This window comes from Chinchilla lanigera, unplaced genomic scaffold (assembly GCF_000276665.1).
Source record: "Chinchilla lanigera isolate Chin_1 unplaced genomic scaffold, ChiLan1.0 scaffold00080, whole genome shotgun sequence".
Classification (NCBI taxonomy): domain Eukaryota; kingdom Metazoa; phylum Chordata; class Mammalia; order Rodentia; family Chinchillidae; genus Chinchilla; species Chinchilla lanigera.
The window spans coordinates 6,012,993-6,035,071 of record NW_004955481.1 but is presented as its reverse complement, the minus strand read 5'-3'; the positions used below and the strand labels follow the sequence as shown (position 1 = coordinate 6,035,071).

At 40.5% G+C, this 22,079-nt stretch overlaps 1 protein-coding gene across 3 annotated transcripts; it reads left to right on the top strand.

The window, feature by feature from the left end:
* Positions 1-221: 221 nt before the first annotated feature.
* Positions 222-20,854, top strand: Wsb1 (WD repeat and SOCS box containing 1). Of its 3 annotated transcripts, XM_005402791.2 has the most exons (9): positions 222-594; positions 6,820-6,988; positions 8,291-8,556; positions 11,080-11,211; positions 12,749-12,849; positions 15,026-15,198; positions 17,715-17,828; positions 18,846-18,953; positions 19,574-20,854. In XM_005402791.2, exons 1-9 carry the CDS (start codon positions 555-557, stop codon positions 19,731-19,733), a joined length of 1,263 nt encoding a protein of 420 aa, XP_005402848.1. In that variant the 5' UTR covers positions 222-554; the 3' UTR covers positions 19,734-20,854. The 3 variants fall into 3 exon arrangements, with proteins under 3 accessions (XP_005402848.1, XP_013358951.1, XP_013358950.1); XM_013503497.1 differs by lacking the exons at positions 222-594; positions 6,820-6,988; positions 8,291-8,556; positions 11,080-11,211 and having other exon boundaries at positions 12,756-13,859; XM_013503496.1 differs by lacking the exons at positions 222-594; positions 6,820-6,988; positions 8,291-8,556; positions 11,080-11,211 and having other exon boundaries at positions 12,756-14,678.
* Positions 20,855-22,079: the final 1,225 nt, after the last annotated feature.

Genomic DNA, 22,079 nt, shown 5'->3' with positions numbered 1-22,079 from the left:
TTATCCGGTGGCCCTTTGGAAAGGCGCTCCGACTTCTAAACGGCAAACTAACGCAGAGTCAGGGAACCCCTCTAGGGCAGGCGCAAGCAGCTGGCTCCCTCCACGTCCGCACTCTTCCGTTCTCTTTGCACTGCCCCTGCCCAGGACCACGCCCGCGCGCGGGCCCCGGGCCGTCACGTCCCGTGCGTCGAGAGGCGGGGCGGGGCTCTGACGTCACAGGACCACGCCCCCTGCATCCAGATATCACCCGCGCCGCCCGCCATCTTGTCCCAGTGTCTTTTTTTTGCCGTCGACGGCGTTGAGGCTGTGATCTGGGTCCGCAGGCAGGAGGCAGGATACCGGGTCTTTTGTCTGTTCGACCCCGTAGTTAGGTCCGAGGCCTCCTGGTGTCTTCTCTGGGCAGTCGGTTAGAAGCCGAGGCGGCCGCCCCCGCCCCTCCCCTTCGTCCCCGGGCCGGGAGGGACCGAGCCCGCGGCACGCCCCTCAGCCGTAGCTGCGCTTTTCTCTGCCGTTGCGTCCGCATCGTGTCCCCGGCATCAGACTGTGCCCCATAGATGGCCAGCTTTCCCCCGAGGGTCAACGAGAAAGAGATCGGTGAGGAGAGGGGCGGGCGGCGAGCGCGCGGGGGCTGAGGAGAGGCAGGGAGTCCGGGAGGAGGTCTGGGAGGCAGAGCCGGCGGGCGCGGAGGAGGAGGCGGCCCCGCGGGCGGGCGGGCGGGCGCGGAGGAAGCGTCGCGTGGGGCGCGGGCGCGAGGCGGGGTGGACCCCGACGGGACCGGCGCTTGGCGCCCGCGGTGGCCGCTCACCCCGATCCCGGTTTCCTCCCCGGCGATCGGCGCACGGTCCTCATCCTGGGATTCTCTGGACTCGGGGCTTGGGCGTCGAATGCACGGGGGAAGGTGATTTCCCCAGGGTCGCTGCCTTGTCTCGGAGACCCTGTGGCTGTGGGGGGGGGGGTGCATCTGTGCGTTCTGAGCTGCACCGAATGGAAGGGGTTCTCCTGTACTGCGTAAAATGTGCTCGGAGCGGTGCCAACGGCCTGGAAAACTCAGTTTAAAATACATTAAAAAAAAAAACAAAACGATAAGGCGTTATCGTTAGGAGAAGTCTGCGGTTCAGGGGAGGAGACTCTGAATTATCTTTCAAATGCATGTGGGAGGAGCAGGATGGTTGGGTGGAGGGACCGGAGTGAGGCTACTGTAGTGGAGAGCAAAGTCTGGGAAGGCTTTCTAGACGCTGGCCTGGAGCTGCCCTGCCGCCCTGGAGACGGGGCAGTCCGGTGTTGAAGACTGTGGTCCAGACCAGCGGCTCTGTTTGAAGCATTTCACGTTACTTAAATTCTCTCACAGTAAAATAACCGGAGTAACCTTTGCGGGTCTTGGGGTGCTGTGCAATTGGCTGTTTAGTATGCACAGACTTTTTTTTTTTTTCCGGGTACCGGGAATCGAACTCACGACCTCGCGCTTGCCAGGCAGGCGCTGTGCCGCTGAGCTAAATTCCCAGCCCCAACACAGACTTTTTTGTACGGTGTTAATTAAATAAAAGTTAACAGTAGCAGTTGAGCTTGGAGCCTTGGAGTTTTCCTGCTTTTGAAGTAGGCGTACACTTATACTAAAGAGTTGGCGAAGGTATTCTAGAGAAGGAGCGAAACGGAAGTAGCCAAAATGAAGTGGCTGGTATGTGGACCCATTTCTATACTGAGAAACCGCTGTTGTAGAATATTTTGGATTTTTGCTCTTAGAGATAAGGTTGAATGGCTGATTAGGTGACTAAACCTTGTCTTAATAACTGTTTCTTTTTGGTTGTTTTTGGTCTTTTTGAAACAGGGTCTCACTATGGAGTTCAGGCTGGTCTTGAACTCACTTTGTGACCCAGGTTGGCCTCGAACGCGCAGCGATCCTTCTGCCTGGATACAGGGAGCACACGGAATTCCTGTCCCGTTTACCATTCCAGGGTTTTTTACCCCCTTCCACCATACACACACCGTAGTATTACAGATGAGTGATCTACCTGTCATTTATCTGTATTTTAGTCAGCGTAACTCATTTTGAAAACTTTCCAGTCCCCTTTCCTAAGGGATGGATGAATAGAACGTCTTAGCATACCTGCACTAGGTACACTGATTAATTTTGGGGTTTTTGAGGCAGGGTCTTTGCTGTGTAGCCCAGGCTGGCCGCAGGCTCGCTGTGATCCTCCTGCCTCAGTCTCCAGCCGTTAGGATTACAGCTGTGTGCGCACGCAGAGTTTTTAAAACCTTTTTTTAAACCCCAGTTTTTGTTTCTTTTTTTGAAGTATGATTTGGATACAAGGTTAAACATTTGCTTCTCTGTGTAGCTTTGTATCTATGAATAAGTAGTGTCTGTTTGAGTGCGTTTTAGCTGCAGTTAGGCCAAGTTTGGCTTCTAGAGTAAGACTGCAAGTAGAGGTAAGAGTGGATGAATGAGTAAAGAAGTCTCTATGACAGGAATTCAACGGCCGTGAGCTAGGCACTGCCACAGACCCTCCCTTTTTGGCTATAAGATTGTAAGGAGGAATGTAAAGAAGTAGCTAAATCTGGTTTGCTGAGTTCAGTGGTGACTCATGGTGTGACATTCCTGTACAGATGTTAATAATGCAGTCTTGTGTCTTGTGGTCCATTTCCCAAGCAGGCAGCCTTTCCCATATACAAGGTCACTGAAGCGTTCTTTTCTTTTTTTCTTTTTTCTTTTCTTTTCCTGCCCTCCCCTTCCTTTCCACATTTTTGAAACAGGGTCTCACTGTATAGTTCATGCTGGCCGTGGACTCCCAATCCTCCAATCCCAGCGTCTGTGCTAAAGTTACAGGCTGTACTACCACACCCAGCTTTGTTTTCTTGTTTGTTCCTTTTTTTTTTTTTTTGGTCTTTTTGAGGCAAGGTCTCACTGTGCAGTTCAGGCTGGCCTTGAGCTAGCTCGCTTTGAAGCCCAGGCTGTTCTCGAACTTTCGAGGATCTTCCTGCCTCAGCCTCCCAAGTGCTGGGATTACAGGTGTGCACCACCATACCTGGTCCACACCCTGGTTTGAATGGTATATGTCTGAAGATGCTACTTAGCAGGTAATGTAGTAAAGGTTAAACTAGCTTTTCAAAGCATTTTAGTGGAAGGCCTTGGGGTCAAGTCTCTAGTACTGCAATAAATAAAATAAAAACTACAGAATAATCTTCAAATACAGACTTAGGAATATTATGTGAGAAATTTAGTACTATATTCTCACTTAGTTTAGCTGAGGACCTTCTTTTTTTTTTTTTTTTTTTCTTTTCTTTTTTTTGCGGTACGGGGGATCGAACTCAGGACTTTGTGCTTGCCAGGCAGGCGCTTGTGCCACTGAGCTATATCCCCAGCCCTGAGGACCTTCTCTTTAGGTGGATTTTTAAAAAAAATTTATTTTGGTTTTTTGAGACAGGGTCTTGCTGTATAGTTGGGGCTGCCCCTGAACTAACTGGTATAGCCCAGGCTGACCTCAAGTTTGAGACAATCCTCCTGCCTCACCCTCCCTAGTGCTGGGATTACAGGAGTGAGTGCACCACCACGCCCGGCTTCTTCAAGTGCATTTTAAAACTTGCTTCCTTTTTTTGTTTTTTTGTTTTTTTTTTTTTTCTTTCGGTACTGGGAATCGAACTCATGACCTCCTGCTTGCCAGGCAGGCTCTGTGCCACTGAGCTAAATCCCCAGCCCCTAAAACTTGCTTCCTTTATCTGTGAAGTTTAATATTTTTCTTCTTAAAATTTATGGATGTAAAAAGATAGCTATGGTTAGACAGAGACCCAAATTAAAAAATAAATTTAGGCAGAAGTTGCAGATACAGAGCCAGACATCTAAAGAGCCCTAATGGCCAGGGGTGGTGGCGCACGCCTGTAATCCCAGCACTTGGGAGGCTGAGGCAGGAGGATCATTGCGAGTTCAAGGCCACCCTGGGCCAGAAAGTGAGCTCAAGGTCAGTCTGAACTGCATAGCGAGACCCTGTCTCAAAAAGACAAAAATAAAATAGAGAGCCCTAATGAAATGAGAATATGTATGACTAGGTTTGGATCTGGGCGTAGCTGTGCACATCTGTAATCCCAGCACTTGGGAAAGTGAGGCAGGAGTATGGCCTGAGTTGAAGGTCGGCCTGGACTGTGTGGTGGGTTCAAGGCCAGCCTGAACTGGGTTTGGAAAAATGTAAGGAAACCTGGAGTAGTAGCCCCTACCTGAAGCGATTTATGTATTTTAAAAAATCATTCTAGCTAGCCATGGTGACATATGCCTATAATCCCCAACACTCAGGAGGCTGAGACAGGACATTCACAGCTTTGAGTCCACACTGGGTGACTTAGTGAAGCCCTTTTTTAAATTTTCAAAAAGTGTTTGAAAAGTATGGTAGATTGGGTGAAAGATTGCCCTGCCATTTTTTGAGGGCCTGGCTCCACTTCCTAGTTCCATACAGAGGCACAGAATCACTGCACGGATCTGAGGGTCACCCATTTGTGAATATTGTTTTAAGGAAGTCATGTGGTTGTTAGTGAAATTAATGTCACGGTATGAGAACAGCTGCTAACTGTAGTTGATCTAGAAAAGTATGAAGTTAAGATGGAGGATGGACTTGAAACTTCGTGATCTGAGGAATGGTGGAAAGAGCTAGAAATACTTGAGACTGGCAAAACGACTCAGCTGATGATGTTGTGGGGGGGTTGATGATGTCGTGGTTGCATGTTAGATTCGCAGGCTTAGTAGATTTATTCTCTCAGGTCAGAATCAGGACTGAATGGATGGATGGAAAATTTTTACATCATTAAAAGGAAAACACTTCTGATAATCTCAGCTATACTAAAGTAGAGCACAAGGTCGTGAGTTCGAGTCCCAGTACTGGGAAAAAAATAAAAATAAATAAATAAATAAAGTAGAATAAGCCTTATTCTTATTTATGAATGTTATAGAAAAATAGACATCTTTTTGTTTTTGTGTTTTAAACAATACTCGTATCAATGGATTGGGCAAGGAACATTTAAATCTCTTAAGAATGAGAATTTGTACATGTGCTTTCATATTTATTTGCTCAGTAAATATTTACTAGGCACCTGTCATGTGCTAGGTGCCGTACTAGCTATTGATGGAGCACACATTCAGATTGAAGTGTCCCTGAAAGAGGGTTGTGTGTATAGATCTGCTCTAGGTATGGTGGGCTAAGTGGTTCTGACCCAAACTTCAGTACATAGTCTGTTAAAGTTAGTTGTTGGAAAGCTTAAGCCAAAAGCATATAAAAATACATCATTGTGCCTGTACAGTTGATCAGTAAGCCTGTAACAAAAAGAAAAAGTGGGAGAGGTAGAAGGCAAGACCAGTCCAACAAAGGAGTGATGGTACTCTGATAAAGAAGGCCCTTTTCCAAAATTAAGAAAATTTCATTTGAGTTTGCATGTGCATATTGTAATAGGATTTTGTTGATTATGCTTTTTGTTAAATAAGGAATTAATATTCTCCTTGGAAATATGCCAGGGGTGGTGGTGGAGTTGTTATTTTGTTCTGGGGGTATGTGTGTTTGTTTTTTGGGGACAGAGTCTTACTGTATTGTATTTTATAATAGTTTATGGTTTTTGTTTTTTTTTTTTTGGTACCGGGAGTTGAACTCACGACCTTCTGCTTGCCAGGCAGGTGCTTGTGCCACTGAACTATATCCCCGGCCCAGTTTATGGTTCTTGAAAGCTAAAAAATTTAATTTGGAGGGCTGGGTATGGTGGCACATGCCTGTAATCCCAGCATTCAAGAGGCTGAGGCAGGAGTATTGCTGCAAGTTTGAGGCCATCCTGGGCTACATAGTGAGTTTATGGCCAGCCTGAACTGCATAGCAAGACTCTGTCTCCAAGAAATGTGTTTAATATGTAAAAAAATTTTTTCTTTTTTTTTTTTTTTTTGGTGTTTTGCCCGGTACCAGGAATTGAACTCATGACCTCGCGCTGGCCAGGCAAGGGCTGTACTGCTGAGCTAAATCCCCAGCCCCTAAAATATTTTTCTTTTTTTCCTTTTCGAGACAGGGTCTCACTGTGCAGTTCAGGCTGTCCTTGAGCGCACTTTGTAGCCCAGGCTGGTCTCAAACTCACAACGATCTTCCTGCCTCAGCCTCCCGAGTGCTGGCATTACAAGTATTCCCCAAGTGTGCCTGGCCACTTGTATTAATTTTATTCAGTGAAACTTTCTTTAAAGACCTGAATTAGGAGATTTTAGGAAAATCATTTTACCAAAAATTGAAGATAGTCACTGTCGTTAATCAGTCTTTATATTGAGTACAAATACTTTCCCTTTGCTGGTAGGAAGCAGAGTTCCCTATACTATGTCTAAAATAAAAGTGATATTGTCTCCCTGGTGTAAGAACCTGAAAGAGTAAATAAAACTGAAAGGTACAATAGATAGTGTGAAAGGGAAAGAAATTGCTCAATAGAAAACTGGAATGAGGGAAAGGAGAAAAAGAAAAACGGAAGGGAAAGATAAATGTATACATGCACACAAAGATAGCTAAGATAATTGTACTGCTAATTTCTATTGGTTTATAGTTTTTGTCTTTGTCTTTTTTTTTTTGTTTTTGTTCTTCTCTCTTTTTTCTTTATTTTTTTGGTTTTTTTCCTGTACCGGGAAATGAACTCATGATCTTGCGCTTGCCGGGCAGGCGCTGTGCCCCTGAGCTAAATCCCCAGCTCCCTCTTTTCTCTTTAAAATAATAAAAAATAAATTTTAAAAAATAAAAGTGAAAAAATTCAGTGAATCCCAGAGTAATATAGAAGCAGTTTGGGTCATTGTTGGTTCTATATGATTTTCTGTGCTTTTTCTTTTAGTGAGATCACGCACTATAGGTGAACTTTTAGCTCCAGCAGCTCCTTTTGACAAGAAATGTGGTCGTGAAAACTGGACTGTTGCTTTTGCTCCAGATGGTTCATACTTTGCTTGGTCACAAGGACATCGAACTGTAAAGCTTGTTCCTTGGTCCCAGTGTCTTAAGAACTTGTAAGACTTCCTTTTTTTAATCTCTGGAATTTATTGTTGTACCTTAATGTGAGGTAGTAAAACATTTCAATATTTTTCTTCACAGTGTTGTAATGTGTTTTAACATAGGGTGAATGTATTTACTGGAAAATTTGTGTTAAGAATTGTCTAGCTGCTTGGCGTGGTGGCGCATGCCTGTAATCCCAGCACTCAGGAGGCTGAGGCAGGAGGATCCTTGAGTTCAAGGCCAGCCTGGGCTACAGAGTGAGCTCAAGGCCAGCCTGAACTGCATAGCAAGACCCTGTCTCAAAAAGGACCCCTCCCCACCGCTCCGCAAAAAAAAAAAAAAAAGAATTGTCTGGCCTTATTTAGTAGTTTTTTTGAGACAGGGTCTTTTTTTTTTTTTTTTTTTGACTTTTTAAGACTAGGTCTGGCTAGGCAGTTCAGGCTGGCCTTGAGCTCACTTTGTAGCCCAAGCTGGTCTCGAACTCACAATGATCTTTCTCCTGAGTGGTGGGATTACAGGTGTGTGCTGCCACGCCTGGCTTAGTCTTATTTATACATTGTGGAAATTTTTTTGACTGTTTGTTTGTACTAAGGGGCAGATTAATCCAGGTATAGTGGCACATGCCTGCAGTTCCAGCATTTGGGAGGCTGAGGCAGAAGGAGCTTCAGCCTGGGCTACATAGTGAGTTCAAAGGCAGCCTGGACTATATATTGAGACCCAGTCTCAGAAAAGAAAAATTTCAAAACAGATTACTTACACCTTATTAGTGTATATATTCTATTGTACCAGAGCAGATGCCTTGTTATGTGAAATTTCTTGCGTTCACTTTGCGTTTCACAACACTTTATTGGATATTTTTTTTTTTGTCTTGTTGAGACTGGGTTTCACTATGCAGTTCAGGCTGGCCTTGAACTCAGTGATCCTTTTGCTTCAGCCTCCTGAGTACTGGGATTACAGGCTTGTGCCACCATGACCAGCCCAGCATTGTTTTCGTATTTATAATTCTGTGTTTAAGTTAAAGTAGTCTCAATTGATAAAAGTGGTTTTGAGGAAAATTTGGGAGGCAAAGAAGTTATAAAATTGCTTTATTATTGAACTACTTTTCCACAACTGAAAACTTTTGTTAAATACCTAATTTTATCCTATCATTCTTTTGTAGTTCAGCTAGCAAGTATTCTTTCCCCTTCCATCGATAGGATTCTATTATTACTCATTCTCATTATAATCACCTTGAGGTTATTGCGATAAATGTTTATTGTTAATGTCTACAGGGTTCCAGAATAAATAATCATTCAATTTCACACTTGCCCCCTCAGTCTCTTGCATGGCACGAAGAATGTTGCTAATTCAAACAGTTTAAGATTGTCAAGACAAAATAGTGATGGTCAAAAAAATAACCCTTGCGAACATACTATAGACTGTGGAGATATAGTCTGGAGTCTTGCCTTTGGGTCCTCAGTTCCAGAAAAACAGAGCCGGTGTGTGAATATAGAATGGCATCGATTCAGATTTGGACAAGATCAGCTACTCCTTGCCACAGGATTAAGCAATGGTCGTATCAAAATATGGGATGTATATACAGGTATGGATTCATGTTTTAAAAGTAAACCTGATTATTTTATAATGTAGGATACTGCTCATGTGCACTGAAATTCATGATTTGAGGGTTTTAATGAACTGAAAAGCAAGACTTGGTGCTTTGAGTGTGTTCTTACTGTTTTGTTTTGTTTTTTTTTTTTTTTTTTTTTTTGAGATAGGGTCTTGCTGTTGTAGTTCAGGCTGTCTTTGTATGTATCTGTATAACCCAGGCTGGCCTTGAACTCACAGCTATCCTCCTGACTCAGCCTCCAGCCTCTGAGTGCTGGGATTACAGATGTGTGCCACCACACCCAGCTTTAAGTGTGTCTTTATAATTGGCCTTGATAGCATCTTTAGCTTAGCTCATTGTTTTAATTTAGGAACACAATATAGAGTTTCCACTGTTTGATGACCTTCAGAGAATATTATAGTAGGAAGACATTTCTAGGGAGTGTCTAGTTAATTACTATTTATAAATAATAATTATAGTTTGACTCAACAGGTGTTTTCTTATGTACTCTTTCAAAGAGTAGTGATGGTGAACCTCTTAGAGACTGAGTGCCCTAACTCTAACCCACAACCCACTTATTTGTTGCAAAGTGCCAACAGTGCAATTAAACTTGAATATTGAGATTTTATTTTAGAAAAAACAACTGGTACCTGATGCTCAGCTGCTGGGGTGACTTGGCTTGCGTGCGGGCATGCCTGCTGCAGCACATGTGCCATGGGTTTGCCACAGCTGGCTTAGAGACTTTCAAGGCAAATTATTATTATTATTAATTAATTAATTAATTTTTGGTACCGGGATTTCAAGGCAAATTAGTGTCTTTTGATTTTGGTTTTTTTTTTTTTTTTGCTATTGGGGATTGAACCCAGAACCTTTCCACTGAGCTCCATCCCCGTCCCTTTTTATTTTTTATTTGGTGGCAGGGTCTCCCTGAGTCACTAAGTTATCCAGTCTGGGCTTGAACTTCAGTCTTTCTGCCTCAGTCTCCTAGAGTCCTGAGATTATAAACATGTGCTACTATGCCTGACCAAATTAGATTTTAATAATCATTATCTAGCCTTAGAATGTTTTAGTGACTGTTTATCTGAAGTCTAAGAAGACAGGTTAAGTTCTGTTCTTTGGGCAATTAAAAGTAAAATGTTAGGGACTGGTGATTTAGCTCAGTGGCACAGCGCCTGCCTGGCAAGTGCAAGGTTGTGAGTTCAATTTCCAGTACCAGGAAAAAAAAAAAAAAGCCTTGTCCAAAGTAAAATGTTGGGCTGGGGATTTAGCTCAGCGGCAAAGTGCCTGCCTGGCAAGCGCAAGGTCGTGAGTTCGGTTCCTGGTACCGGAAAAAAACCAAAAAAAAAAAAAAAAAACCAAAAAACAAACAAAACAAAAGAAAGTAAAATGTTTTACGGGCTGAGGATTTAGCTCAGTGGCGCAGCGCCTGCCCAGCATGTGCAAGGTCATGAGTTTGATTCCCGGTACCAGACCCGCCTCCCCGCAAAAAAAAAGGTAAAATGTTTTGGCTGGGTGAATGCCTGTAATCCTAGGCTTAGGCAGAAGGATCTAGGCTGAGGCAGGAAGATCGCAAATTCAAGTTCTAGCCTAGGCTACATAGTGAGTTCAAGGCCAGCGTGGACTGAATAGCAAAAAACCCTATCATTTAAAAAGTTTTATTCATTGCCTAAAACAGTGGTAAATAACAACAACAACAAAATGAAAGTGTCTAGCATACAGTGTGTGTTCAAAAATGTAAAAGAATTTTTAAATGAGCATTAAAACATGATGGACTATAGAACACAGGAAATGATACTAACACTGGGGGTAATACAGTAGTACTTTCATTCATGGACTTAATTCTTTCCACATTTCTGGTTGCAGATTGAATTGGATGAGAACTAAGTCAAATGCAGTAGTTAGGGTCAACGTTGACCTTATGGGGAAATTTGATTCACTTCTTGTCCAATTTGATTTGTGACCAGAATTGTGGAAAGAATTAAGTTCGTGAAGTGAGGTACCACTGTAAGTCAACATTTGGAGCCTTGAAAAAAAAGAGTTTGGGTAAGCACCTATAGTTTTTAGAAAATAAAACTCATAGTAATAGGTAAGAAAAGTACAATTTTTTAACTGAAATTGTGTTCAAAAATTAGTTGTGGGATAATTGTACCTTTTGGGGAGCTTGGGAAATAAAAGCAAGGTAAAATTTGTTTTTGTAAATCATACAAAGATTTAGATGATAATATAAGGGCTTTCTTGATATTAACTTGATACATGAGTTTGTTTACATCAGGAATTGTCTTTTAGTTTTTCTAATAAATTTAAGGCTTTGCTAGTCTGGGAAGAATCCATTAAACATTGTAGATAATGAATCTGTGCAAGAAACAACAGTAGCACTAATAAATATTGGCACCAATAAATAAATACTTTGTACTGGTAAACCAATGAGAATTTCTTTTTTAAACTGAAGTTAGCAACCCTATTTCTCAAAAGTAGAAGCTGATAAATAAATCTTTTTCCCCTCTCCATCATGTTTAGGAAAACTCCTCCTTAATTTGGTAGATCATACTGAAGTGATCAGAGACTTGACTTTTGCTCCAGATGGGAGCTTAATCCTAGTATCAGCTTCAAGAGACAAAACTCTCAGAGTGTGGGACCTAAAAGATGATGGTATGTCTTTATTCCATGCTGTAAAGAGATTGATTTCTTGGTATTACTGTTGAGAGGTTTTGGGAATATCTTGGCATTAAACTTTAAAAGTGATGTTTGATCAGAATTTCCTCTTTTCATTTTAACCCTTTGATCCCTTTCCTATGTAGATCGAATAGAAACATAAGATGAACCAGGGTAGGAGCCAGCAGTTACTATAAGTAAACAATCTGATACTGTTCGGAAACTAACCACACAGATTTGTATGAGGTACTCAGACAAAATCTGGATCGTTTTTTTAGGGTTGTGGATGAACTGGTTTGTGTTTATTTCCTTTATTTTAGGGTAATTAACTTCCTGCATGTGCTTAGTGAAAATTTAAGTAGATCTTAAAAGCAACAAATTCAGGAATGTAATAAAATTTAGGCTAAAACAAGATTTATGTACCAGAATTAATAGCACTGTAAATGCTGGTAAGCATGGCTAAGAAGTTTTTATGAAAAATAAAATTTTCTTTGCCCTTCAATACAATAGAAAGGTTATGTTCATGTCAAATACTCAGCTTTTTCTGAAACTTGATGTTTGTGGTACAGTTTTAGAGAGGCTGTCTTGAGGCCTCCTGATCTCCTAATGAAGCAGTTTATATTTGAAACTAAAACTTTGTATTTGAGTAGGACGTGTTGGTGCTTGGCAGTCTCAAATTGGAAGTTGACAGACTTGCCAAGCAGAAATATAGTATGAGTAGATTGAATGTGGAAGGAAAAAGCCTCAGATTTAGAGCCATTGTTTCACCTGATGGATAGTAACCGTTGCTTGATAAAATAAAATACTAATATTCCCAAATCCCGAGGTACCTACCCTGCATTTTATCAATTCTATGATTGCTCAGCTCTTTCCGTACCCCAAATACTGAGGTTTGAACTCAGAGGTGTTGCGCTGAGCTACCACCCCAGCCTGTCCTTTTATTTTTTATTATTTGAGACAGGATCTCACTAAGTTGTTTAATTGCCCAGGCTGGGCTCAAACTTCTTATCCTACTTCCTCAGCCTCCCAGAGTGCGGGCTCTACAGGCACGTACCACCCTGTCTGGCTGATTGCTTAGCTCTTGAGGGGCACAGTTAAGTAATGTAAGCAGTAATGTAGTTGTGTCCTGTGGGTATAAGGAAAACAAGGACTTGAGAATGGATTGTAGATGATCAAAGTGAAAGAGGATGAAAAAGCATTTTGAAGATTCTCAGCAAGTCTTAAACTTGGTAGATTTCAGTTCCTTCATTTGTAGAATAAGGGAATCATACTAAGAAAACTCTGTCTCCTAGACAAAGGGCCATAGGCATTTAATTAAAGGACTAGATAGATGTTACATATTTTAGGCGTGTGGGCCATACTGTCTCCTGTAGTAGCACAGTGTAAACAAACCGGCATGATTGTATTTATATGGTAAAATTCATATTGGTAAAATTTTGTTTTAAAAATAAGCACTTGGTAAATATTGCCATTTTAAAATGCTACTCATTTGAAATACATTCTAAGGTTGACACAAATACTTGTTTTTGTTTAGGAAACATGATGAAAATACTGAGAGGGCATCAGAACTGGGTGTACAGCTGTGCATTCTCTCCTGACTCTTCAATGCTGTGTTCAGTTGGAGCGAGTAAAGCAGTATGTGTCAAAGTTCTTACACATTCCCTATGAATTGAATTACGATGTATGCGTAATCATTTTAAATCTAAGTAACCTAATAAGTCTGTGCTCGGTGTCATGAATATCTTAATTGTTTTACTTCATGATGGAGAATTTGCATGAGGGAAATTAAATACAGTTATTGCTTGTGAAGTGAGAGGTTTGATTGCTCTTAGAGATAATATTTATAAAATAAGGAGTAAATAAAATTTATTTTCTGCAAGACTTAGGAAAGTTTATGTGCTATAGATGAGTTCTAGTTCATGTTAAGACATTCCCTTGCTAATTATTTTCTTCTCTGTTGTTCTATTTTTGTCCAGTTTGCTGTTTTTAAAGTTTTGAGTCCCAGCTGGTCCTGGACATTTAACTGAAAAAGTAACATAATAATAAAAGCACTCATGTATGTCCTAGAATGAATTATAGATGAAACTTAAATGTTGTCTGTCTTATGTAGCGTACCTATAGACAGCTTAAGTCAAATGACTTTTAAGAGGGTTATGCTATTTATTGTTAAACTAGAGCACTGAGTTAGTATAGTTGAAGGAATCTTTATAGCTTCGGGTACTTATGAAAAGGTTGAAGTGCAAATACATAGGGTGATCACAATACACTTTGAATTAATGGGGGGTGGAAACTAGTTAGTTAAAATGCATTTTATTTAGCAAAGAGGTATGTTATAATGATAGTTAGAAATGTTGAACGTTAAGAACAAATAGTTCAGTTCTTTAAGTCATAAAACAACAAAACTAGATAATTGACGTTGCTATTTTAGGCTGTGTGTTTTCCATATGCTTCTTGCTTTCCCTGTCACAGGTGGTGGCAGCAATATTGGTGTGATTGAGGTTATGCTGGCACCACTCGCACACAGGCGCACAATGGTGTTAGCTGGGCAGAAAGAGTGGCATCTCTGGCTACCGGGCTGGGGGCGACCTTTACCATAGGATGAAGTAACCTTGCATTCGGCTGCAAGGTGTACTGTACGTACACAGGTGCTGGTCGACGTCCACTTTCTGCTTTTCTTTCTTTCTTTTTTTTTCTTTTTAAATATAATTTTCCCCACAGTGAAATCCACTGACTCCTCCAAGTAAATTGATCTTCCAGTTTGATGGAAGTGGGAGTCTTAACAAGTGAAACCAATTTAATTCGAAGTAATTGGCTTTTAAATGGTTTCTCTGTTTTACTTTTTGGAAGATGCTGGATACCTTAAGTCTTTGATCCAATTTGAAATTTGTGCTTGCTTGCTTTCTTGGAAATAATATGTTGTGTCTGTGCAGAAAAAAAGTAGAAAAGGATTCTTTTACTCCCAGGAGGAGAGATTATTATATTAGGATCATTATGCATTTCTAAGTTCACGTTTAATATAACATTGAAATAAACATTAGAATCTTATTTCGGGCTATTCTGCACAGTCTATTGATGTTTAGAATCTGAAACTGTATGTGAACTTGTTCTTAAGTAATTTAACTGTTTTATACTGAAAATAACTAATGATTGTAGTTAGTTTGGGAAAAATAATTGGTATAAACCTTGATTCAAAGAAACACTGTAATTATTTTCATAAAATAGCATTTCATATTGTAATGTGGTTTAACATCCTTGTTGTTTGCCAAAGAAATTTCATTTGGCTGTGAAAATTCTCTTTGCTTGCAGTATCTGTTTCTCTTCCTAGGCTCACGTTGGTGATCCAAGCCTATTGTAAACAAGTGATTATCTCAAAGGGAGATGCCAATGGAGTAACAATTTGTTAACCTTACATTTTCTGTCTGTATATTTTTTAAAAATTTGGTAGTTTCTGGAAAAGAAAAGGGGTTTGTAGTACTTAACCCTATTTATTTGTTTATTTTAGTTAATTACTTTTTGGAATAAATGGATTTCAGTATAACTGTGGCTAAATTGCATTGCCTTTATTTTATGTTTAGGCCTATATTTTAAATTAACATTTAACAGAAACATTTGAAATAGAATTTGCATGTCTGTTTTGATTAACTTAAAGACTGATTTTAATCTATGACACTGAGCATATTCTTTAAATTACTCATAATTTACAATGTTTAATTTAATATAATTTTATTAAATTTATCAGTTTTAGTTTAAGATGTGCCATTTTGTCCTCTGTGTGTCTGAATGAAGCTATAACATTGCCTTTTTATTTCAGGTTTTCCTTTGGAATATGGATAAGTATACCATGATACGGAAACTAGAAGGGCATCACCATGATGTTGTAGCTTGTGACTTTTCTCCTGATGGAGCATTACTGGCTACTGCATCTTACGATACCCGTGTGTATATCTGGGACCCACACAGTGGAGGCATTCTAATGGAATTTGGGTGGGTACTGCATGAGTTACTTTAGTCTGTATCCATCACTGGCTATCAGTATACTTTTCCCAAATTCCTTTTGTGGTTTTTTTTTTTATTATTGTTTTTTGGTGCTGGGAATTGAACTTAGGACCTTGCGCTTGATAGGCAGGTACTTGTGCTGCTGAGCTATATCCCTAGCCCTATCACTGTACATTTTTTTTTTTTCGTCCTCCAGTACCGGGAACTGAACTCATGACCTTGCGCTTGCCAGGCAGGCGCTTTTTGCTGCTGAGCTAAATCCCCAGCCCCCTATCACTGTACTTTTAAGAAATTATAATTTAAGAAATCGTAATCCCAGCACTCTGAGAGACTGAGGCAGGAAGATTACAAATTTGAGCCCAAACTGAGCAACTTAGCAAAACTCAGTCTCAAAAAATTTTTTAAAAAGACCTGGAGGTGTAGCTTGATACGGAGGCTCTGGTTTTTTTTGCTTTTTGTTATTTTTAATTTTTTATTTTAAAGAGTAAAAGAAGGATAACATAGTAATGGGGGAGCTTACCAAATAGCAGACAAAGTGGAAAGAAATTATCAATGGTTGTTGTTTTACATATTGTTATCTACAAGATAATTTCTCAGGAAAACAAATAGACAAATACTATAGTGAGTTACAGACAAAAGAGGTAGGAGCTCATTAATAGTTGTTGTACTATACTTTGGTATCTTCAAAGTGGCTTCTAAAGAAAATAAATAGAGCTATACATGAGTGACCAATTGAATAATCATTAACTATTTTCAATGGTTGTTGTAGAAAACACATAATAATAAACATACATCCATTTACAAAATAGCATAGGAACAATACAAACATTACAGAGTTATGGACAGATTAGGAGGAAAATATCAGTGGCTGCTGTAATACATGGTGGTATCTTCAAAGCGGTTTCTCAGGAAGACAGAGATATGCAAGAAAGATCTAACAAGTAATTACAGCCTAAGGGTTGTGAAAAACAGTGGATTACCTCCTTGCCAGTGACTCCTTTCACTGAGGTGTGACGGCTGGAAGGAAGGCCAGGATTGCAAAGAAGGACGGAGAGACTTGCACCTGTGTCTAGCAACAGGCTGTTTTCTTTTTCCTCCATAGTCATGGTTACCCAGGGCTCCTCCATGGAGATGACAGTCTGGCCAGAGGGAAAAGGCAGGGTATGTCCCAGGTCCCCTCATTCCTTTGGACTAACTGGTAGGATGGGTCTGAGCTCTGGGGCCTCCGCTTCAGAGGGCAGACCGATCACCAGTGGTCTCCTTTTCATTCAGGGCATGGCCCAGGGGACTTCTTAGGGCAGTTCCTCTTGAGGTGGCCTGGCTTTTAGCAATGGTAGCAGATGAATGTAGTGGTCGAGTTCTTCTTGGGGCCCCAAGAATCAGACTTAGGGTCTGTTTCTCTTAGTGCTGCAGCAAAAGCAGCTGCTTTTTCTTGGTCTCTGTTTTCTCTCCTTGGCCTCCTCCTCGTCACAGCTATACAATACTGAGGAGGCAGTTCTTACTAACATCTCAAGTGAGCAGAGGCTCTGGTTTTCATCCTTGGTAACCACCACTACCCGCAAAAGAAAAAAAGGCCAGAGATATAGCTCAGCAGCACAAGTGCCTGCCTAGCAAACACAAGGTCCTAAGTTCAATTCCTGGTACCAAATTTTTTTTTTTTCTAGTACCAGGAAGCGAAGTCAGGACCTTGTGCTTGCCAGGCAAGTTCTTGTTCCCCTGAGCTGTATACCCAATCCTCTGGTACCAGAAAAAGAGAAAGAAAAAAAAAAGACAAGTGACAGCAGATATGCTGGCAGTGTGCTGGGTTTGTTGATGCACCTGTTCTGGGGTACACCTGGGGTAGTTCTGGGGCTCTGGAGGTTGAGGCAGGAGGATCAGTTGAGCTCAGGAGTTCAAGACTAGCCTGGACAACATGGACTTTGTCTTAATTAAAAAGAGAAATAAGATGAATACTTAGAATTGTTAATGTATGAAAACTAAAATTACAGTGCACCATAATTTAAAAATTTGCTGTTATTTAAGCCCTGGAATAATACAAAGCTTTAGATGTAAATTCTGAAAACCAGTTTGGCTTTCATGATAGTGGTCTTGCTGTTTAATAGTATCCAGTGGGAAGTGATAATTATGTTTAGAGTATCATGTTGGGGAAAAATAGTTAAAACCAAAAAGTTATACTTAGCTGGGCTGGGGATATAGCTCAGTGGCACAGCACCTGCCCAGCAAGTGTAAGGTCATGAGTTTGATTCCTGGTACCAAGAGAAAAAAAAAGAAGTAGTAGTATTTGTGAGGCTACATGTCCTCACCTTTGGGAGCTTAATCTTAGCATCTCAGTTATACTGTGAAAAAGGTCACCGTCATTTAACTTGGTTGTATCGTCTCTACTCAATCTTCTCAGTTGCATTTATTAAGGCTGCTTTATTCAAAGACAGATGTATGGTGTACTTGGGTAATTTGTTTCTAGAAGTGACTCTAAGCTATTGAAAAGAACATGTGTTTGACCACAGGCACCTGTTTCCCCCGCCTACTCCGATATTTGCCGGAGGAGCAAATGACCGATGGGTACGCTCTGTATCTTTTAGTCATGATGGACTGCACATTGCAAGCCTTGCTGATGATAAGTAAGTGTTTGAGTTATAGCTTATTTCTGCTTAATTACCTTTCATCCTTCTATTTAATGAAAATACTCAAGTCAAAAACCCTTTCTTGCCAAGTGTGGTGGTGTACACCTGTAATCCCAGCACTTGAGAGGCTGAAGCAGGAGGATCACTGAGTTCAAGGCCTGCTTGAACTTCATGGTGAGACCTTGTCTCAAAAAGAGAAACCCGTCCCCCCTAAAGAAAAAAACTTTCTATAGCTACGGTTTCACCTCTCGACAAGACCTTGTTAGATGCTGATATATGTCTTAAAGAACATTGGTCTAACTAATACCTCTGTAAACTAATAATAATGAATGCCTTTCTCCCTGTTGCCTGCTTAACTGACTTAGGCAAACTGAGCAGATTATTAACCAGCTGTTAGCCCATCCCACAGAGATTTTTTTTAAAGTAGTATCCTATCAAGGGTGAAGCAAATAAATAGTGAAGCAAAAGGAAACTCAGCTGAAATAGTTAAACACAGTTACTTACATCTACTGCTGAGACTCGAGGATGAAATATCATATTTAAGGAATATGCTGCTCACTGGTAAGAGGCAGAAATTAGTTGTAGCTATTCCACTTCTTCATGTATGTATCATATATATTCCTGGCCATGGCACTGAGCAGTTTGATCACATCAGTTCATAAAACTACTCATCATTTTCCCAGAATGTTACCAAACGTATGTAAGAGGTTTGTATTTGCCAGCAGCCGTTTTCTTGTTTGCTCACATTCTTGAATATAGTTGTTTGCTGTATTTGTAGGTACAGCAGAGTGGAAAGGCTTCATAAGTGCCTTGGAAAGAATAAAATACTCAGATTTTGAGGGTAAGAAAATAAGGAGGAAGCTTTTTAAAAACAAATTATCCTAACTACCTGTTAGTGATTTATGTTGGTATATTTTGTGATTCAACACAGTGGCATTTCTTTGTGAATTCAAAAGTTGCTTTTACCTTAAACTTCATAAAAGACACTCACTTGATAATTTGTTTTCCTTCCAGAATGGTGAGGTTCTGGAGAATTGATGAGGATTGTCCAGTACAAGTTGCACCTTTGAGCAATGGTCTTTGCTGTGCCTTTTCTACTGATGGCAGTGTTCTAGCTGCTGGGTATGTTTCTTTCCTTGGAAGGGCAAGTTAAGATGGCTTCTAAAGCAAAGCAGTTTATTGTAAGTCTCTCACAGGTGCTTTTTATAATGTTGTAGTAGTTACTTCTCACTGTGACAATACCTGACACACAAGCTAAAGCAGGAAAGATAGATTTTTTTCTCAGTGTATGAAAGTTTCAGTCCATAGTTGGGTGGCTCCAAGGCAGGGCAGCATGGTAGAGGTGCACTGCAGAAGAGAAACGGCTCATGCCGTGGCAGTGGGAAGTAGAAAAAGATCAAGGGAGGAGGATGAAGCAAATGTGGGGGGGGGGGCGACGCCTACCAGGCTTCACCTCCCAACGCCACAGCCAGCCATAAACCCAATAGTGGTTTGAGTAATCCAGTATCAATCCCCGTGATCCAGTCCTCCTAAAAGCCCCACCTATGCGCACATGAGGCTTTGAGGGGACATCTGATATAAACCATTAACACTGTTATTGCCTTGTTAGGGAGCACATCATTGGGTAGTTCTCCTTAAATTAGATTTTAAAGTAAAGTTTGCAATATGTAGACCATGATGACAGTTGCTTGAACTATAGGAACTTTGAATTACATGTACTTATGCTTATTGTTTCTGTTTAGGACACATGATGGAAGTGTGTATTTTTGGGCCACTCCAAGACAAGTTGCCAGCCTTCAACATTTATGTCGTATGTCAATCCGAAGAGTGATGCCCACTCAAGAAGTCCAGAAGCTGCCAATTCCTTCCAAAGTTTTGGAGTTTCTTTTGTATCGTATTTAGTTGCCTTTGTTTTTCTAATACTGGGAATTGAACTCGGGACCTTGTGCTTGCCAGGCAGGCTCTGGGCCACTGAGCTACGTCCCCAGCCCTTATATCCTGTTTAGAAGACTGCCTTCCCTAGTAGTAGGGACTGACAGAATACACTTACCATGAACCTCAAGCTTTACTGACGATGTCTCTGTTTTTAAAGGTTTAGAAGATTTATTTAATTTGATACATTCTTGTGCTGCATTTTACCAGTTGAGCTTTTAAAATATTATTTATAGACTATAGAAGTATTTCTGAACATACTAAATGTAAATTTTTTTAGATTAACTGTGAAAACATATACATAGATGTATGTATTTAGACATAAGCTGCTATGTGTTGAATGGACCCTTTGCTTTTCTGATTTTTCTGACCTGTATATTCTGCTTCAGTAGAACCATAACATGTATCTTTGTTGTAAAGCAGAAGGAAAATTTTTTAAAATTTGGGACACTGAATTTGGTGAGAAATATTGACTTAAGAAACCTGAATTGCCTCATTCAAAGTGAATTTGACTGGGGCAGGAGCAGACTGACCTAGCTAGTGAAACACAGGTTTTGTGTAGGGAAAGGATTTTGTTTTCCTTAGAATGGCATCTGAGAGGTGGTAATTGAATGTGACATTTTTTTAAAAGCCAAGATAGGGGCCAGGATGTAGCTCAGCTGCACAGCACCTACCTGGCAAGTGCAAGGCCCTGAGTTTGATTCCTGGTAGCAAAGAAAAAAAAAAAAAAGCCAAGATAAAAACTAGAAAAGGATGTCTTTACCCCATTAAATACTGCTGCAGGCCTTAATTTGGGAAAACAGCTTGCTACCTTACTCCTGTGGCATAACATGTTATATGTTTTAGTTAATTTGAGAAATCTACTGTATTATTAAATACCGTGTTTATACTAAGGGACAATTATTTTAAGACCATTTTTTTTTTACCACATATTCTGTGTTTTTGCAGAGGATAATATTGGTACCTCGCCAAAGAGAAAATACAGTATACTTGCTTTTTGCCTTCTGTTATTTAAGACTGTATGCATTATGTAAAATGCTTGATTATATATTTTTGTTGAGTTTTTTTATTAAAGACTTGTAAAAAAAATACGAGTGCTTCTTAAATATGAAAGTATAGTGCTTCTTGTCTATTTCCATTGCAAGATTCCTGGAGCACCACAAGCAAATCCAGGAAAGGCTGATGAAGAATAGTTGAAGACCAAAGCAGTGCTTCAGAGTAATGCTGTGCTTCATGAGTGTAACTGTGTTTATGTTTGGTTTTGAGAGAACTGTTGTGGCAGTGCTTATTTTTAAAGCATAGAAAAGCACTCGATAAAGGAAAGCACTAAGCAAAAATGATCTTTTAGAAGAACTGACAGGCTTCTTGTAAACTCTTTGGCTTAGGTGCACGTAGGGAAAGTAGTAGTATGCGTCCTTTAAGAAGACAAAAACAAAAAAGCCTGGGCATTGTTGCTCTTGCCTATAATATCAGACACTCTGAGCCTGAGATGGGAGGATAGCAAGCTCAAGGCCAGCCTGGCCATCTCAGACCCTGTCTCATTGAAGCTGTGGGATGTAGCTCAGTGGTAGAGCATTTACCTGCTATGCATGAACCCTCAGTTTAATCCCTAGCACTGTAAAACAAAACAGCCATCAAAAATATGCACACATGACAGAAACAAAATTTTCATTAGCCATTATGGGTCTGAAGACTTGATTATTTCCTCTGAGATATTTGGAATATCTTATTGTTGGCTCTAGTAAAGGATTTTTAAAAAGTATTTCGATGTAGCCAGGAACAGTGGTGTACATCTGTAATCCCAGCACTTGGGAGGCTGGGGCAAGAGGATCACCTAGTTTGAGGCCAGTGTCAGATAGGTAGTGAGTTCAAGGTCAGCCTGAATCACATAGCAAGCAAGACCCTGTTTCAGTCACTATTTTTTTTTTTTTTTTGGCTTTTTTATCCGGTACTGGGAATCGAACTCATGACCTTGCGCTTTGCTGGGCAGGCGCTGTGCCGCTGAGCTAAATCCTCAGCCCAAGACCCTGTTTCAGAACAACAAAAAAAAGTATATAGATGTAGATTATGAACTTTAAAACCTGCCCAAATAACTTTGAGAATCATGTATATTTTACAAAAAGCCTTTTTAGTTGTTTTGCATTTTTGAGACTGGGTTTCACTGTGAAAACCACTATGTAGCCCCACTGGTCTGGAACTTGCTATGATCCTCCTGCCTTAGTCTCCTAGGTCCTGGACTTAGAGGCATGCCCCACCATGCTTGGTACAAAAGACATCTTTAGGCCTCCTAGGTTTTTTTGTCTTTTGAGACAGAGT